Genomic DNA, 17,419 nt, shown 5'->3' on the forward strand with positions numbered 1-17,419 from the left:
TGCTTATCTTCATTCTATTCTTCTGTCTAGCAGTCTCCATATAAGATATTTCTTACCATTTGGTATTGTAATTTGCCCTTGTACCAGCATTCAGATCAACTTACTCTCTTGCACTGTTCATACAAAACTAAACAAGGTGGAAGCAGGAGAAAAAAAATCCTTTTGATTCCCTATCCACTCTCTTTTTGAGCACATAATGGAAATAGGAACATGCACCAAATTTATCTAATTGATCAGTCTTTAATTCCAGTTTTGAATTACACTATATTCTTTACTATAAATGCAATCACTGCTGATCAATTATAAACAATAGCGAAGGAGTAATTGCCTTAATTGACAGCAGGATAGAAGATAAGGCACTTCCATAGATGAGATGCAAAGAAGCTCAAATTGTGCAGATTGATGGAAACAGGGTGGATGTTTTGTGGGGTTTTTATTGGGTTTGGTTTTGTTTGGGGCTTTTGTTTAATTTCCTGTTGTGGAAGACAGTTCCATTCTTTCGATGAATACTTGCTGAAGTTAGGCCCTTTTGAGTGAGCATGGAACATTTTTAGACCAACTATCGAAACCTGAGCTTTAGAGTCTTTCACTGTCCATTTGTGCCATTGTGTATCTGCACCAAGTTTGTGTTTCTGTTTACTTTCCCATCTCGGTAGCCTTGTGTACCTGAAAAACTGTGGGCTGTTCTCACCAGTGGTGTACTGGTGGTAACCGGGTATTGCCCAGGCTGGTACCTTTGCAAGTGCTCAGACAGGACATGGTGGAGCCTGGAGTGAGAGAGAAGAGCTGCTCCAGCGTGTCCTGAGGACCATCCCCTCTGCAAGGGATGTTGAGCTCTGGTGAGCACCGTGCCAGGGGTGCTGCTGCAGGAGAAAGTGGCCTGAAATAATTTAGAAAGGTTTTCTTCCTGCAAATTCATTTCCTAAATGGATATGTGGCAACGTGCCCTGACCATTAACAGCTTGTAAGTACAGGGAATTGGGCAGGAGAAGGGGAATAGAGCAGATAGAAAAACTTCTCAAAAGGACGATATATTAGCTTCCATATCAGAATTACCTTTCCCAAATGCTTAAAAGCCTTTAAATCATAATACACAAAATGCTTGGCTCTGTAGTTGGGACTGTGTTTTTCCATGTGTCACCTACCAGGCAGAACTTGAGTATATATAAAGTATAAAAATAAGTGTATAAACTTGTGTAGTAATATGCTGGGTGTTGTCTTTGGAGGAAAAAAGAAATACTGACTCAGTTCTGAGTTGATGAATTGGGATTAAATGTTTGCAATAAGCTCAGAGTGAAAATTCCCATAGAAACTTTCAGATAAAATCCTTTGTCCATTGCTGTTGGTTCACCATGTTAATCTTCTGTGGAATTTCTCACATCTGCACTGAAGCCTGCAGAGGGAATTCTTCTGAGGATAATTCCCTCTTGTCAGTTTGAGAGTTGCCAACTCCAGAGCTCACGTTGTCAGTGAGTTTGCTGTGCAGGAGGATAGATGCTGTGGTGCGAGTCTGGGCTTGTCTCTCCAGCAGCCACCTGGGAAAAGACTTCTTGCTGGGCTCATTAACTCGAATCATGTTCTCTTTATCTTCCCAATTTCATGTTTCACCAGAAACTGCTCTGTAAAAAATGTTAGTTAGAACAAGTCTAGACTGAGACCCTTAGGCTGAACCTGGCGTGTGAGCAGACAGAGCTGGGGAAAAGGCAGCGGTGGGAGAAAAGAGAAGAGCATCTCGACTTCCCAAATTTCCTCTCCTCTAACGTGAGGCAGAGAGTGCAGCAACATGATTCAAGCCACAAGGAGCAGCTTGGGAGGGCTGGAGGCCAGCGTGTCGCACTGCCGGGAAGGAATACACGCAACCCCGAGTGCCAGGTTGCTGTCACAGCATTATAATTTCCTTGCCCTTGATCATGCATCTGTAACTTTCAGAAATGATGTGCCAATATATTGCTGCTTTTATTAATACCAATCACTTTAACAGTGAGGGTTTTACAGATAAGTGAACTATCTTCTTCATTCTTGGAGTTCTGCCGGGGAAACTTTATAGTTCCTTTGGCCTTGTGCCATCTTTTTCTTGGACCTTTTTCATAAGCGAGAGGGGGAAATATCCCACATATCCTCATGCAACTTGCTGCTAAGAAGGCCGGCTTTCTTGAAGCAGATGGTCTTGGCATCTGCCTTCAACAGAGTTTATAACTGTCCCTACTAAGATGGGGCTGCTCAGTCTTTGCCCTCATTACGGGGAACAAATATCTAAATTATTGTATAGCCAGAAACATCTAGGATTGTCTTGCAAAAAAGCCAATTTTTATCAAAAGGCAGATGTTCAATATACCCTTTAACACTGTGGTCTTTAAAGGCTGATTTAAACAGTAAGCTTTGCAGCTCAGCAGCCCAGTAACACAATGTACTTTCCTTCTTTCTGCCAGCTGGTCATTACAAACTCCTGCTTGCGTTTGCTAGGAAGGCTCCATATGACCAGCAGCCTGCGCGAGGGGGAACACGCAGAGACTGGAGGAGGGAGGGGAGTTTTGCTTGGAAGACTTTAAACACTTGAAAAATCAGTTGCCAGGGAGGTTGTTCCTCTGGAGACTGCTTAACGGTTTGCTACTGTAGGTTGACTTCACGAGCATACACTCAAAATTTAAGTCTGATATCTTGCAGTAAAATGTCTTTTCTGTCAGACTTGCTGGTTAAAAAAACCCAGACACACCACGGCTGTCCTGCAGCACTCGGAGAAAGCTGCTTGCAGTAGGGTTATGTTTACTGAAGTTCCTTGCAGAGATTAAAGCTTTTTAGTTGCAATGGCTTTCAACAGGGTACAGACCTCCAAATTCACCAGGTACACTGGAAGTTTGACCTCAGACCTTGTTGTATGACAGAATATTTAAAATACTTAAATTGCTAAAAGCATTGAGCCCTTCCAAGTCTGTTTCACTTGCTGCAGTTTATGCTGCTGGAGACTGCTAAAATGTTACAGCAGTTGCATTGGATTTGCCCTTCAGAATAAGAGGTTCTCATTAGGCCTTGGGCTTTTTGGGTTGGTCTGAAAGATATCAAGACTAACTGAGCCTGCCTCCCCTCTGTTTTGGAAAGGATGACAACACACAAATCCCCAAGGGAGTTCTTTCAATAATAGGGATTTTACAGAGCTTTGAGACCGCTGACAATTACCCAGATGTGGTTCTGGGAGCTACAAAGCTTTCCAGCTCTCCCAAGCGTAATTACCCCACAGCTGGTGTGTTGCTCTTAACTCCCCACTTCACTTGTGGAATAAGGCTTGGTTTTCAGTGGAGCTTAACCTCTTGCAAACCAACATTAAAAAAAATATATATATATGTGTATATATATATATATATGTATATATATATGCAAAAATGTTCTGTGCTAGAAGAGCTGTAACAATTGAACTCCCTACTTCAGCTTGCACCAGGCTATTTTTGCCACAAAGATATGATTTTGCTCATCTAGGGTAGTTGTTTGTGTTTTGCTTCCACATCCTTATAATCCTTCAGCTCCTCTGTATATATTCTGTAAAATGTAATCACTTCCAATATTGCTTGCTCAGGAGATGAAGAGGGAAATTGGACTCGGAATGAAGTCAGTTGTCAGGCCAGAGGTTTACAGGATAGGGTAGTAAGCCCCATTCCCTGGAGTTTTCAAAACCACATCGAGTTTTGTCAGAACAGCTGCTCTGCAGCAAGCTCCTCTCTTTCTCTCACTGGTGCTGACCCTTTAGGAGTACCTTGGGGCAGGGAGGGAGAGCTGGTTTTGTTTGCGTTTTGTCATAATCCTTCCAATATTAAAAAGGTGGAATAACATTATCTTTAGATGCTGAATTCTTCTGTCTTGGAGCAATTTTCCTTCACTTCATGAAGAAGACAGAGTAAGAAGGCATTTGAGGGCCTCTCCTGCCTGACGAGTCAGTCTGGGAGGTCAGCATGGGGTTTGATGAATTTCCAGCCGCTGTGTCACGGGTTCTCCTGGTCGGTGTCAGCGGAGAGACACAGATCACAGAATCACAGAATGTTAGGGATTGGAAGGGACCTCGAAAGATCATCTAGTCCAGTCCCCCTGCTGGAGCAGGAACACCTAGATGAGGTTACACAGGAATGTGTCCACGTGGGTTTTGAATGTCTCCAGAGTAGGAGACTCCACAGCATCCCTGAGCAGCCTGTTCCAGTGTTCTGGCACCCTTTACTGAGAAGTTTCTTCTCAAATTTAAATGGAACCTCCTGTGTTCCAGTTTGTACTCATTGCCCCTTGTCCTACCATTGGTTGTCACTGAGAAGAGCCTGGCTCCATCCTCATGACACTCACCCTTTATATATCTGTAAATATTAATGAGGTCACCCCTCAGTCTCCTCTTCTCCAGACTAAAGAGACCCAGCTCCCTCAGCCTTTCCTCATAAGGGAGGTGCTCCACTCCCTTAATCATCTTGGTTGCCCTGCGCTGGACCCTCTCCAGCAGTTCCCTGTCCTTCTGGAACTGAGGGGCCCAGAACTGGACACAATATTCCAGATGCTGTGTCATGGCAGTTGCTGCTGCATTCGAGGTCTGACAGCAGCCGGGCACCCGTCCCCACCTCCCTGCAAGGGTGGTGGCACCCGTAGTGGTGGTTCCACTCTAGATATCTGAAGGCGGATGCACATTGCTTGTGTTTGATTCAGAAATTGAATTTCAAGGGGGGCGGGGGGGCTGGAAGGAGGGGTGAGGGTTGAGGGGGTGGGGAGGGTGGGGATGGAAATACTAGCTGAGATGCAGGAGTATTTCAATTACTTGCCAAAGTTTTGTAAAGTGTGCGCCAGTGAACTTTATTTTGTGAAATTGCTGAAAAATAAGCAGGTATGGTGGTAATCCACCAAAAAGGGCAGGGACCTTGCACTGGTATTCACATTTGAGTCATCTTCTCCAGGCAGCACAAAGCAGGCTTCTGTTTTCTCCTTGTGTAAGGTCCTGCCCATCAGGATAAGGGAATGCAGCACAGGCTGTCTCTGCAAAGGTCTCTTTCTGAACCAGGTGAAGCCCTTTACAACAGGCAGGTCAAACTACACCGTGAACAGGGACTTGTATTGAAGGGAAGAGATGCATTCATTGTCACCTGTGGAGCCCTTCAAGTACCGGGTTTGCTCTGCAGATGCTGCCCCTGAAAGCCAGTGGAAGGAGGCAAATATGAATATGTCTCCAAATGTAGGTCAGCTCTGAGCTTCCACCAGCACTAAACCAGGTCTCTACTGACTGCAATTAAATGTCACATTGTGTTAACAAGCAGGAAGAAATCAAGAGTGATTTCCTACTTGAATAACCCTCAGAATCCTTTCAAGGGCAAAGGAGTGGCTAATGAAGCTCATGAAATCAAAGTTTTTGAATGAACCAGATGGTCTCAGGTGTTGAATAATTCACCAGAGAGAAGGAGTCCTGTTTCTTCAGGTGTGCTACCGGGTGATACATCTTCCTGGCATCTGCTAGGAAAGACCAGACATATGTTCCCTTCACGCTTTCTTTGATCTTTCACAGTTGAGAGGCACTTGTGAAGAACAACCCTTCACAAGTCACCAGCGGGATCAAAGCCTGGGGCCAAAAGTGCACACAATAAACATCATGGTTTGGAGTAGGCTAGTAAGTCAGACCTTTTTTGGTCAAATTTTGGAACCTCCAAGGAAGCCAGTATGGTGTTCAGAAAGGGACCGGTTCCCCTGGAGAAGAGCGTTAGTGTCCCAGCATGTCCCCCTCTGTGCTGCTGTGGGCTGTCTATGCTCTCTCTCTGCCCGTGTTGCAGTGTTAAGGGATTCAAATCTGTCCCTACTCTTCATCTTTACTAGGTTACAGGCAGCACCTGTAAATTCTGGTTTGCAAATATGTGTGATTTATAAACCCCTGTGGACCTTTCTGAAAGGGAAATGCCCTCATCCCTACACAGGATCTGCGCAGATAGAACTGCCGCTACACACAGGTCATCTCAGCAAAGATCTGTTTTAGACCCAGCTGAAACATCTCCTGGTGGAGGTGTCAAACTAATGCCATAACAACTTCAGGAACGAGACTTGGTCATTATGTCCTTGTTAGCTGGGGCTGGGACTGCTGTGGCCACCATGAACAATCAGAGGTAGGGCAGTAAGCAGGCTCCTGGGCCGGGTTTCACTCGATGCCAGGGTGGATGCAATGGGCTGGCTGCTCTGGAGAGGTGATGTGGACACCTGCGGGGAGATGCCCAATGCACCTGAGGATGGAGGGCCAGAAGCCTGAGAGCAGAGTTGGACAATACCCATAACAGTGGCACTGAGCAGATCCAGGTTGGCAAAAGGTGCCAGGAACACCTGGCAGATGGCATAGTACAGATATACAGCTTGGGGAAGGGGACAGGGCACTTTTTTGCGATGAATGCTCTTGCAGGCTCGTTACTGAGCATGCTGGTGGAAGGTCAGTCCACAGAGACATTTACCAGCCGCCACCTGATGATTTGGAATGATTAGATCCCTGTGCTCCTGCCCTGCCCTGATTTGGTCCAGGCACCTTTGGATGCTGCTCCTGGCAGCAGGAGTTTGAAGGACAAGTCTCACTTTAGCCCTCAGATGCCGTGGAGGGCAGGGCACAACAGTGGGTCTCTGGTGAGTCATCTCTCAGTCCAACCAAAAGGAAGAAAAGGCTTTACTGCCTTGTCTGCAGGAAATGCTGGGTGCTGCTCAGGCTGCATACTCAGGAACATTTTAGCAAAGCCAGGACAGGCCAGTGGCCCATTTTTCCTGCCTGGGCATGGCCATGCAGTTACTAGTCTCCAGAATGTGGTTATACTGGGAGAATGCCTTGCCCACGCTGGTTTTAATGAGAAGTGAGCAGCTACCTCAGTTTCTGTGCAGGTCTGATCTGGGAAGAGATGTGGAGCACAACGCTGGCACATGGTTTCTGCAGGGACATCATCTCAACAAACTACTCATCTGCTTCACAGTCTCTCCGACAGCTCCTCTAGAGCTTCTCCTGGTCAGAGCAATGCTCTCTCCAAGGAGCCATCCTACAAGCTCAAACATGGGTGCCAAACGTGTGGGCACGTCACCAGAGTAGTTGGCGTGGTTGAGAGCCAGCACGTAGCAGTAAATCTGGGGAGATGGCTGGTGGATCTTCAGCTCTGGCTGAAGCAGCAAGAGCCTGTGGACGCCAGCAGTCCTGCATCCCTGCCTTTCTTTCTCAGCACTGTCCCTAACAGGCTGGAGATACCGCCTGAGCAGGGTGGGACCCTGCAGCACGTAGAGGCCTATTGTGCCCGGGTATGGCAGCTTGGGGACACACACTTACCCGGGGCTTCTGGCCCTGTGCCCCTACCTGGCAGCCCAGTCATTAGGAGAGGGGAACTGAATTCATTTAAGAGTCTCTCCTTCAGGTAAAAGGGATCAATAAAAGAGAAGCGTAAGGGCACAAAAGCAAGGCAGGCTGTAACTCTACTTTAAAATACGCTAAGTAGAAAGGCACCAATAGTGCATAAGAGCTGTTCATTTTCTCCCATAATATCACATAACTGCCTCCAGGATGATAAATGGCTTTTATCTATCCTGTATCTGAGATAAGGTTTCCTTAAAAATTATCATAGTTATTGGAACATTTTCTTGCCTGAATTGTTCCTGACACTACCTGGCAATCCTGAGCAAGAGATTAGCTGAGGGTTTACTAAACTCTGTGTCTTACAGAAAAAACAGGATGGACCTCCACTCCATTTCTATAATTTACATAAACATCACAATTTTTTCTTCAGGGCAATAAATCATGGAAGACGTGCATCCCTTCGGAATTTTAACACCTGAGAGAGATCACGTAATTTGTTTTTTAACCTCTATTTATTGGTTTCTTAAACAACTGATAATAGGCTACTAGGCTAGTTACTCTAAGACTAATCAGGAAGAAAAACCTGTGCAGTCCTAGAGCACATATTTTATGCATTATTAAGAAATCAGGACTTGCAGCTGGGCTTTTGCCACCTCATTATTTGAAAAATGGGAGTTGAGTCATTTTGCGGTGCAGTAAGTGTGATTGCTCCAACAAGCTAGATATTGTTTTAGGAAATCCTGGCACCCTCCTGCATTTTAATGAATCTTCTCATTGCTAAAACATCTCAGTACTTAATGTATGAGGGTTGCAGCAAGCATGACTGTCACAGAGAAGGCATTTCCTTCCCATTTTCAGAGGTCACAGTTCTCTTGAGTTGTGTATTACCTGGCTCAGGGGACAGCAGTATGTAGCTTGGCCATGTGGAAACCGCTTTGCTCGATGTCTTGAACATGGGGAATTTAACATGTGCAATAGTTCATCTTGAGTGCTGCAGGGCTGAGCAGCAGAAACAGAAGCTATGTTTATAGAATCCTAGAATATCTTGAGTTGGAAGGGACCCATAATGATCATCGAGTCCAACTCCCTGCTCCTCGCAGGATTATCTAACACTAAACCATTTGCATTAGAGCATCGTCCAGATGCTTCTTGATCTCTGACAGGCTTGATGCCATGGCCACTTCCCTGGGGAGTCTGTTCTAGTGACTGACCACCCTCCCAGTGAAGAACCTTTCCCTAATGTCCACTCTGAACTTCCCTTAACACAGCTTCATTCCCTTTCCTCGTGTCCTGTCACTGGTCACCAGAGAAAGGAAATCAGCATCTCCTCCCCGAAAGCCCCCTGTGAGGAAGGTGTAGACTGCTGTGAGGTCACCCCTCAGCCTTCTCTTCTCCACACCAAACAGACGAAATGACTTTAGTGCTCCTCAGAAGTCTTGCCCTCAAGACCTTTCACCATCCTGGCTGCCCTCCTCTGGACACTCTCCAGCAGCTTAGTATCTTTTTTATCCTGTGTTGCCCAGAACTGCACACAGTGCTCCAGGTGAGGCTGCACCAGTGCAGAGCAGAGCAGGACAACCACGTCCCTGCCCAGCTGGCAATGCTGTGCTTGATGCACCCAGGACATGGGTAGCCCTCTTGGCTGCCAGGGACACTGTTGGCTCACGTTCAACTTGCCATTGACCCAAATCCCCAGATGTCTTTCCATGGGGCTGTTCTCCAGCCTCTCATCCCCCAGTTTGTACATATAACCAGGATTACCCCATCCCAGGTGGAGAACCTGGCACTTGCTCTTGTTAAATTGCACCAGAAAACAAAACAGTGCCAAGAGGTATTCCCCAGCCTTGAGGCAAACTGGGAAACACAGCCTGGCCATGTCTTTCAGGTTCCCGAACAAGGTGACTGCATTCAAGCTGTCCTTGGCTTGGGCTGACTCCTTGGCTGTGCTTAGGAATTGTCTGGGAGAGTCCCAGATGGCCTGAGCCAAAATTGTGCCAGGGATCTCATTAATTAACCCGACAGATGTTTCTGTGCACACTGCCTACCACTGCTTAATTTTCCAACACAGGCACAGCTGGGATCATCACCTGGTCAGCAGTCCCGGTCCAGCTGCACCATTCTCCTTCTTTCCTAAATGAGGCATTTGATGTGCAGAAGCTCACATTAAGTTCCTTGAGAATTAAACTCCACTTCAGAAAATCCTACTGTAACTAAAGAAATAGATGGATTTGTTTTTAAAAGGAAAATAGAACCGGGGAGGCAGTAAATCAGAGACTCCATGCAACACAAGGCACTGTCAGTGTGACTGAAAGGCGGTAGATTGAACACCAGCATGCATTTGTTATAAAAGAAAGGGGTTGACGTTTAGTTAAAATTTCAACTGTGATGTGGAAGACTGATACAAACCTGAACACACAAGGGCACAGAGCTGACTTTCACTGTAGAGATGAAAACCCCCTCTATTTCCACCAGCCCCTCACCACCCTACTCCTTCATCAGCAAAGCAGGCAGGGGTTTTTTTCCTGCATCTTCCACAGCAGCCTGGGGTTGGCGGGCTGTGCAGCCAACAGGGATGCTCAAAGTCGGATTCACTGCAGCAGTCTCAAGCCCCATGATGGGCTTTGCAAGTCTGGGTGGGAGGTGGGCTCTGGGGCCAGGACAGGTGGCTCCCTGCAGCCCCACAGCTGGGGCTGTGGGAGGAAGGCTGTCACCCCAGCAGGGTCACCCACCTGCTATCCTCTCCTGGCAGAAAGGGAGCTGAGCTGAAGAGCTGAACCAGTTACTGCTGGGGAGAGTGGTCCCTGCCCGCCCTGGGGCAGTGGGAGCCCTCAGAGAGCTGGGAGAGGAGGAAAGCAGATGCCTGGCTTGGGGCGAAGCCTGGGGATGGAGAGGGGAATGGCTCGATCCACTGGTGAGGCGAAGCAGTTCCTCTGGGAGAAAGCTGACTTGCTTGGCTGGAAGGAGGAGCTCCTACACTTATTTTTTTCTTTTCCTCCCCTCTGGCTGCTTGCTGACACCCTGTGAGCTTGTTGAGCCCAATGCAGGGCCCTGCTCTGGAAAGGAGCAGATGTGGGAGCTGAGGCAGTGGAGAGGGTGAAAAAAGAAAGGAGGGCATGAAAAGAGAAGAAAATGCCAGGATTACAAGAGAAGGAGCAACACGGGGACAGAGAGAGACTTGAGCACAATGCTGGGCTGAGGCACACCAAGGAGAGGAACACTGCACCCTGCATAAGTTGGAAACCAAATACAGTTATAAAGGCCGTATATCAGAGACATGGAAGCGGTGTCATCTTGTATTTTAATGCAAAGTTTAATGTCAAAATTCTTTTAAAGAGAAGAAAAACCCAACTTGCTATATATATATATGTATATGTTTAGCTCTCACCATTCCTTAGCTCCTCAGGGAACAGCCAAGGCTGGCTCCTGGGCAAGGGGGACAGACATCCCACATGCCAGCCCGCAGTGCCCCAGCACAGCCGCAGCACCCCGACGCAGCAATGGAGAAGGCACACAGCAAAACATTCACCTGAGACTTGAAACAAATGAACAGAAAAGAGCAGGTTTCACTTTCATTTCACTTTCAGCTCTTTTAAATAAGTATCTCGCTAGATGAAAATCCATTTGCTACAGCCATTGCAAGAGTAATTTAAAACAAGATATTCTTTGAGCAGATAAACTCTAGGGAAGCCATCTTCTGTGGCCAAAGTCCCTAGAGGGTGAGGAGGGCAAGCGCTGGTGGCAGCTTTTCCTGCAGCTGAGTCTCTCTGTCCCACCATCTCACATGTGTGAAGCACTGAACTCGCTTCCCGCAGCCAGAGTGCTTTATAGAGCCCAAGTCAGAGCACTCAGAAGCTGCTCAACAGAACAGGTAGGAACTTAGTTTGGTGGTGATTTCTGCCTCTGCCAAATTGAGCTGAAATTTGCCAGTAGGTTGGAGAACATACTGCTCTTGCCTAAAATTCGTTCCATAGGAAACAAGGCCAAAGTAAAGAAGGTACAAATCAAAGACAACTGCTTTACAGAGAAGTAACACTTGAACCTTCCTGAGAAAGGCACGTGCTTGTGAGCACCGTTCTGCCCGAGGGCTGGCAAGGCTGGGTGAGCAGAGCTTTCTGAGCAGCCCAGAGAGATGCCCCCCGTGCCAGCACGCTCAGGCACAGGGCAGCCTGGGAAAGCCACGCCTGTCAGCTGCCCCAAACAAACCTTTACAGAAACCTCTGTCCCCTGAGACAGCGTACGCACCAGCAAATACATTGCTATACAAATTTGCAGCATGTATCTTCTCCCCTAGTGCCAGTTCTTTTGACAACATACAAAAATAAAAAGCGGTCCATTTTGTTAGCAGTCACTGTGTACATATTTAGCAACTTCAGCCAATGACGCCAAAGTCCTCTTCAAAAATGCTACGTGGCCAGATGGCGCGCCGTCACACATCATAAATTCCTTTCTGTGATTTCCATCTTGTATTTACCCAGCTCAGTGTGTAACAGCTACTGGCATTGAAGGCTTCCTTTTTCAGAAACATCTGTGGTTTTGATAAGTCTTTGTAGGTATGGAAAAGCCTGAAGTCCTTCAGCTCCAGCTCTCGGAGCAGACTGTACCAGTACCGCACCACGGTGCTGTCATTGCCGCTGACCTCAAACCCAGGCCAGTGGATGTGCACCTCAAACACCAGCTGTCCTATCTGCTCAACAACATCCTCCAGGATCAGGTTTTCCAAAATTTTCCACTCAGCGCTCTCCACGTCTGCCTTAAGGACATCAATCTGCAACAAAAAATGTGAAAATGAGAGGCTTTGCAATTATTGTAATTAACATCTGAGGCCAAGCTCGTCCATTTTATAACATACATAGTTGCTCTGATGTAGGTCCCTTTAGTGTTAAAAAAATATTTAAAAAATCTCAGAACATCCTAGGGCTAATATGAACAACAGGTGAAGTTTAATGCTTGCCTGTTCACAGCCCTTCTCCTGCCTCCGACTCCTGCACTGAAAAGCTTTGTACCCTGAGGTGCCCAATGCAGCCGATCCTACAATCAAAGCATGTTATTGTTCCTTCACAAATCTTGTGGGGCCATCAAAGCTATGGAAAAACGAAATACACATCACTAAAAAAAAGAAGACAGGCATTACTGTTCCTTATTTCTCCATCACAAAATCCTGCAACAGAACAAAGCACACCAACAGTGATTACTTGCAGCACCACAGTATAACAGAGTCCTCGTGTGCCAGATGCTACCTGCACCATACAAGTGCAAGAAAAGGCTGAGGTGAAATAAACACTGTGAGCAGCTCAGGTCACCAGCTACTCACGGCCAAGCTGCTGTCTGAAGCTTTTGCAGGAATCACTAGGGATGCTGACTGAGGAGGACCAATTCAAAGGAGAATTATTCAAAGACTCTGCAGGGTCATAAGAGCAGCTCCTCCAAAGAGAAAGGTATAAAAGGAAAGTAACCATGAAGTTGCTTGAAGGAAAAGAAAACACAACTAAGAAACAAAAGCCCTGTTTTAATTTTAGGCCATTACTTAACTTTGTCTATAGATATTCAGTAAACCAACTTCTCACAGCCCAACACAACTGCAGGTTGATTTTTCTTGGAGGAGGGGACTTAAATGCTTGAACAAAAAAAAGGGCATTTCATCAAAGTTTCACACCTGGTATAAACCGATGACCGCAGCAGCGCTCACAAGCTGCAGAGCTCAAGGGCTCACGTTTCCCAGAGCCGAACAGGGGAAACTTTCCCCCATGAGAGCAAGGTTTGCTTGTGCCAGTTCCACCTGAGCTTCTGCCCATCTGCTCACGCTCAAGATGCATTTGAAGAGAAAACTGAAGACTTTATTTAGAGTCAAGAATAGTGAAAAAAAAAAAACAACAAAACCAACCCAAAAAACAACGGCAACAAAACACACTCAAAATAAACAAACAACAAAAAAAACCCCGCAACCACAGACCGCCTTGGCAGCCTATGCTAATCCTTGTAGCAGTATCAGAAAAGGCACCTGCACAGGTACAGGAGAGAAATTTGGGCAGGCGATATAAAAGCATTGCCAACCCAACTGCTTCCCCAAGCTGCGCCATCCCAGGAGGATGTTATCCTCAGACTGGAGGTTTGGGTGAAAGATACTGGAAAAAAGGAGTATGACAGGGAATGTGGGCAGAGATTTAAGAGTTAAGGTCGGATGTAAAAGAGGACGAAATTTTAGTAATGAGGTACACCCAGAGCACACCAGCAGCAATACAGAGTGCTCTCCTTCCTTGGCTTTAAGAGGGCCTTTGAAAGAGGGTCAAAACCAATGGAAGGTGAAGAGCTCGGTGCTTCCCAACTGCAAATGCATAACTCAGATTAAGGGTGACAAAAGGAGCAATGGGCCCTGGGCTGTTCTTGTTCCCAATGGGGTAAAGGCTAGCACAGCGTATGGCTACTCCCACCTGTCTTACTACAATGTGGAGCTACACCATGGGCAGGATAATACTGTTACCAGTGGGAAAACAGAGGTGTTAGAGACAAACAGGGTGAAGCATGAGAAGGGGACTGGTTAGGAGGGTAGGACCAAGATCTGAAGACCCTGTGCAAGGCAGCTGACATAGAGGGCTTGGTGATATCTTAGCTTCCAATAAGATGGTCACATCAACCTTCCCTTGTTCTCTGGCTGGCTGACTGGAGGGACTACAGTCATATCTGCTGAGGTGCTGAGCGCTCACAACCACATCAGCTGCCCTCAGCAGCTCTGTTCCAGCACTATGGACGGGCACGGGACAGCAAAAATTGGTAGGTGTTAAACACTTGCCATTTCTGTCTCCATCTGTAAAATGAGAGTATTAACCACCAAACTCCCGCTGAAGGGTACGAGAGTTGTGCCCGTGAAGGGCTGCAAGACTTTTGTGGGACAAGCTGTAACATACTGTGTTTTCAGAGCAGGACTTGTGAGAGTGGGACTTGAACAAGGTCCATGGTCACAGACAAAACAATGACAAGCCAAGCTGCTGCCTGTCTGCTCATTAAGGCAGCATTGTGCCTCCTCCGCACTGGGAGGGCAGGGGACCAGTGGAGAATGACTGAGGGATTATGGAATTAAAGCGCATATTGTGGCACATCTGCACAGGGAGAGGAAGGTTGCATAGACAACCTTAGCTCTGGTATTTCCAAACTTGACTCCGCAACAAAGAGCCTGTCAGTCTGTCCATACGAGGGTCAGTGAAACAGTTTAGCATAACGTTCCTTTGGGCTCAAGGGGAGGCTGAATGTAAATGATGCTGCTCGTGACATTTCAGCTGGGAACTACTTCATGGTTGAGCTCACTTGTTTCCCTTTATACATTTAAATAGGTTACTTATTTTTCAGATAGCAACTTGCAGCTCTACCTGTAATGCAATTTTGTAGGTAGTTTTGATTCCGCATCGGGGCAATTGCCATAGTGCTGTGCTATCGGACTTCAGAAACCACAGATTTTTATCTTTGGGAGACTTCTGCAAATTTGAAAGGAGATAAATTATTCAAGACATTGGGGGAGGGGGGGTCAGGGAGGGAATGTTTCTAAGTGGATTTCTTTTGTTTTCCCATGATTTTGCTTTATGGCAACAGCAGGACATCTTTTTCCCATGGTAATATTTCCAGTCATCATCCAACTTGGTTTGTTTTTCTCTGGTGACAGTAACTGGTCAGCAGGCACTCTGCACGCTCTGCGCTGTGTTTGCAAAACTGGTCCGAAAAGTGGCTGCTAACCAATGTTTCGGTAGGATAAAATGACTTACTGCAATAACTGCTTAAACACATACACAACACTAGCGGGGAATGTGCCATATACAGAATCCAGAGGCTCTTTATTATCTGTAGTGCCTCACACTGCACAGAGGCTCAGAGGGAGGAAGATACCTGTTGTGATGGCTTTCCAGGCAATGGGGCCAGCTCAGCCCAGAGTCTCCATTTTATGCCACAGATAGGGTAAAAAAACCCAGCAGAACAGTTTGGTGTCAGAGTATCTGAGCTAACACTAAACGTGAGTTTTGTGACGATTAGACCGCTCAGGGGATATTTACCCTCTGCGATAAGCAGAGCACTACTGATAAGAAATGCACTACCACCTTCCAGATGCCTTGATTCAAAGGGCCAGTGAAAGGATTAGTGGACAAATCTATAAATTCAGAGCTCTGATTTGCTTGGGAGCGCAGCTGGAGTCTGCTGCTGAGAGTAAATCCTGAAGGGCAAATATCTACAGTGCCTGAAGGTAAAGGATGGCAGTCAATTGCCTGCTGGTTTCAAGCACTCCCAGACTAGGGCTGGTTCCTCTTATCTTGCACAAATCCTTTTATCTTCCACAAACTAACTAGTTTATCACAGAAAAGTAAAAAATGTGGATTTTGTAATGTTTTCTCAGAATTTATCTCCCTTGAAAAAGCACTGCAGTATCGTGCCAGTTACACTTGGAAAAAAGAAAAAACACACACACAAACCCCACAAACACCTTTCCTCATGCACAACCAAGCACATAAAACAGCTGAAAAAGCATGTGTTTTAGCTAGTGAAGGTTAACACATACTGTATGAAGGCTCATTTCTTCTTTTCAGGGTAATGCCTTGTTACAACTCCGCATCACTTCCTAAAGCAGAGATCTGAGCTGTGTTTGCCTTCATTGTTTTTGAACTACCAGGGTTAACGGGGATTTCAGGCTTTGCGCTGCCCCGTGGGCACCATTTAAAGCTCCCTGTGGAGAGAAGTCAATCGAGAGCGAGTAGCTGGAGGAAGCAATTTAGCTGTATTACTTCCAGCAGGAACTCAGCATGTGGAAGCGGCAGCCAGAAACGGCCAAACCAGCAAGGGGGTACAGGTCAGGCGAGGAGGGTCCCTCCCTTTCCGTGGGAGCAATTCAGTGGTGTAAGCTGGGAGCAGGAGAGCTGGTTATGGCTTTTGGGCAGAGGAGCAGAGCTCAGAACCACCCCGTCCTCCTGAACCCCAGTGCTGCACTCGGGGTTGGAGGCTGTGAGAAATAACCTTCTGCTTCAGCTCCATGATACTGACTTATCATCTTGACACCAGTTGTACAGCAAGACAAACTCTACTTGCTTGTGCATCAATTTTTCCTGTCTCTACCTAAGCACATTTCTCCATTTTCAGCAGACAAAACTCTAGAAAAAGCTGTTTAATTTATATTTTGATTATTTTGATAACACACGACTTTGCAGGTAACAAACAGGCTCTTGATTCTAGGACTCTAGTTGTGTTTGTTGTTGTTGTTTGTGGTTTTTTTGTTGTTTTGTTTTGGTTTTGTTAGTTTGTTTGGTTGGTTGGTTGGTTGTTTTTTTTTAAATGTAGCTTTTCCCTTTTCCCATCTTCAGTCTTTCAGCAGGATACTTCCCTTACTTTCTTTTATTTCAAAATGCCTCCAGCCCCTCCTCACCAGCAGGCAACAACTTGGATGTTAAGTTCCTTTCATTCCCTTTTATTCCGAGCCGAGTCTGTAATTGATGGCAGACAGGATGCCACGTAGCCTAATAGCAAATTGTGCTCCCAGCAGCTTGCAACTGCCTCTTCCCTTGTGCTCCCTGCAGTTGGGAGGGAGCAGAAACCATCCTGGCACTCTCTGAGCCATCCAGCAGGGAGATGGGGACCGCTGTGGGCACAGTCTGAGCAACACAAGATACTGAAATCAGGAGAAAAGTCAATCACTACTGGTCAGTGATGTACAGCTCCAAACAGCAACACTTCTTCAAATTACCCACCTTCCTACTCACATTTACACCCCACAACGTGATGGTCCGTATGGCCAACTTCAAAATGACTCTAGGACAAACACGTCATTTGAGATTACTCGCTCCCAAAGTGACAGATTGGGCACTTGCTCAAGTATCTGCTTAAGGCATCAAGGCCACAAAGCTGGTTTGTGCAGTCCGGTGCTTACATGGTCTTTGGTCTTTTCATACAATAAAGGGCAGTTGAAGTCACTCATACAATACACACATCAACGAAACAGAAAACCAACAGTGAGTGCAGACAAGCTTAAGTCCTCTGCTCTCACTGCTGATCCTCCACAGCCTTGAGAGTGACAGTGTCTTTTTTCTCCCAGTTTTGGTGAAGTGCTTCCATGAAAGCGTTACACAGCAGGGGCAG

The 17,419-nt window shown here is 46.5% G+C and overlaps 1 protein-coding gene across 3 annotated transcripts in view; it reads right to left on the bottom strand.

The window, feature by feature from the left end:
- Nucleotides 1-10,606: 10,606 nt before the first annotated feature.
- Nucleotides 10,607-17,419, bottom strand: part of METTL24 (methyltransferase like 24) — a 49,823-nt gene continuing 43,010 nt past the window's right edge. For 2 of the 3 annotated variants that reach the window (XM_065056651.1, XM_065056652.1), the window contains exon 5: nt 10,607-12,080. In XM_065056651.1, coding sequence (XP_064912723.1) covers nt 11,742-12,080 — 339 coding nt within the window. In that variant the 3' untranslated portion in view covers nt 10,607-11,741. Of the gene's footprint in view, nt 12,081-16,573; nt 16,953-17,419 lie in introns of those variants that run through there. The other variant, XM_065056650.1, reaches the window with a different exon arrangement.

The sequence above is a fragment of the Columba livia genome, chromosome 3 (assembly GCF_036013475.1).
Source record: "Columba livia isolate bColLiv1 breed racing homer chromosome 3, bColLiv1.pat.W.v2, whole genome shotgun sequence".
Lineage (NCBI taxonomy): Eukaryota > Metazoa > Chordata > Aves > Columbiformes > Columbidae > Columba > Columba livia.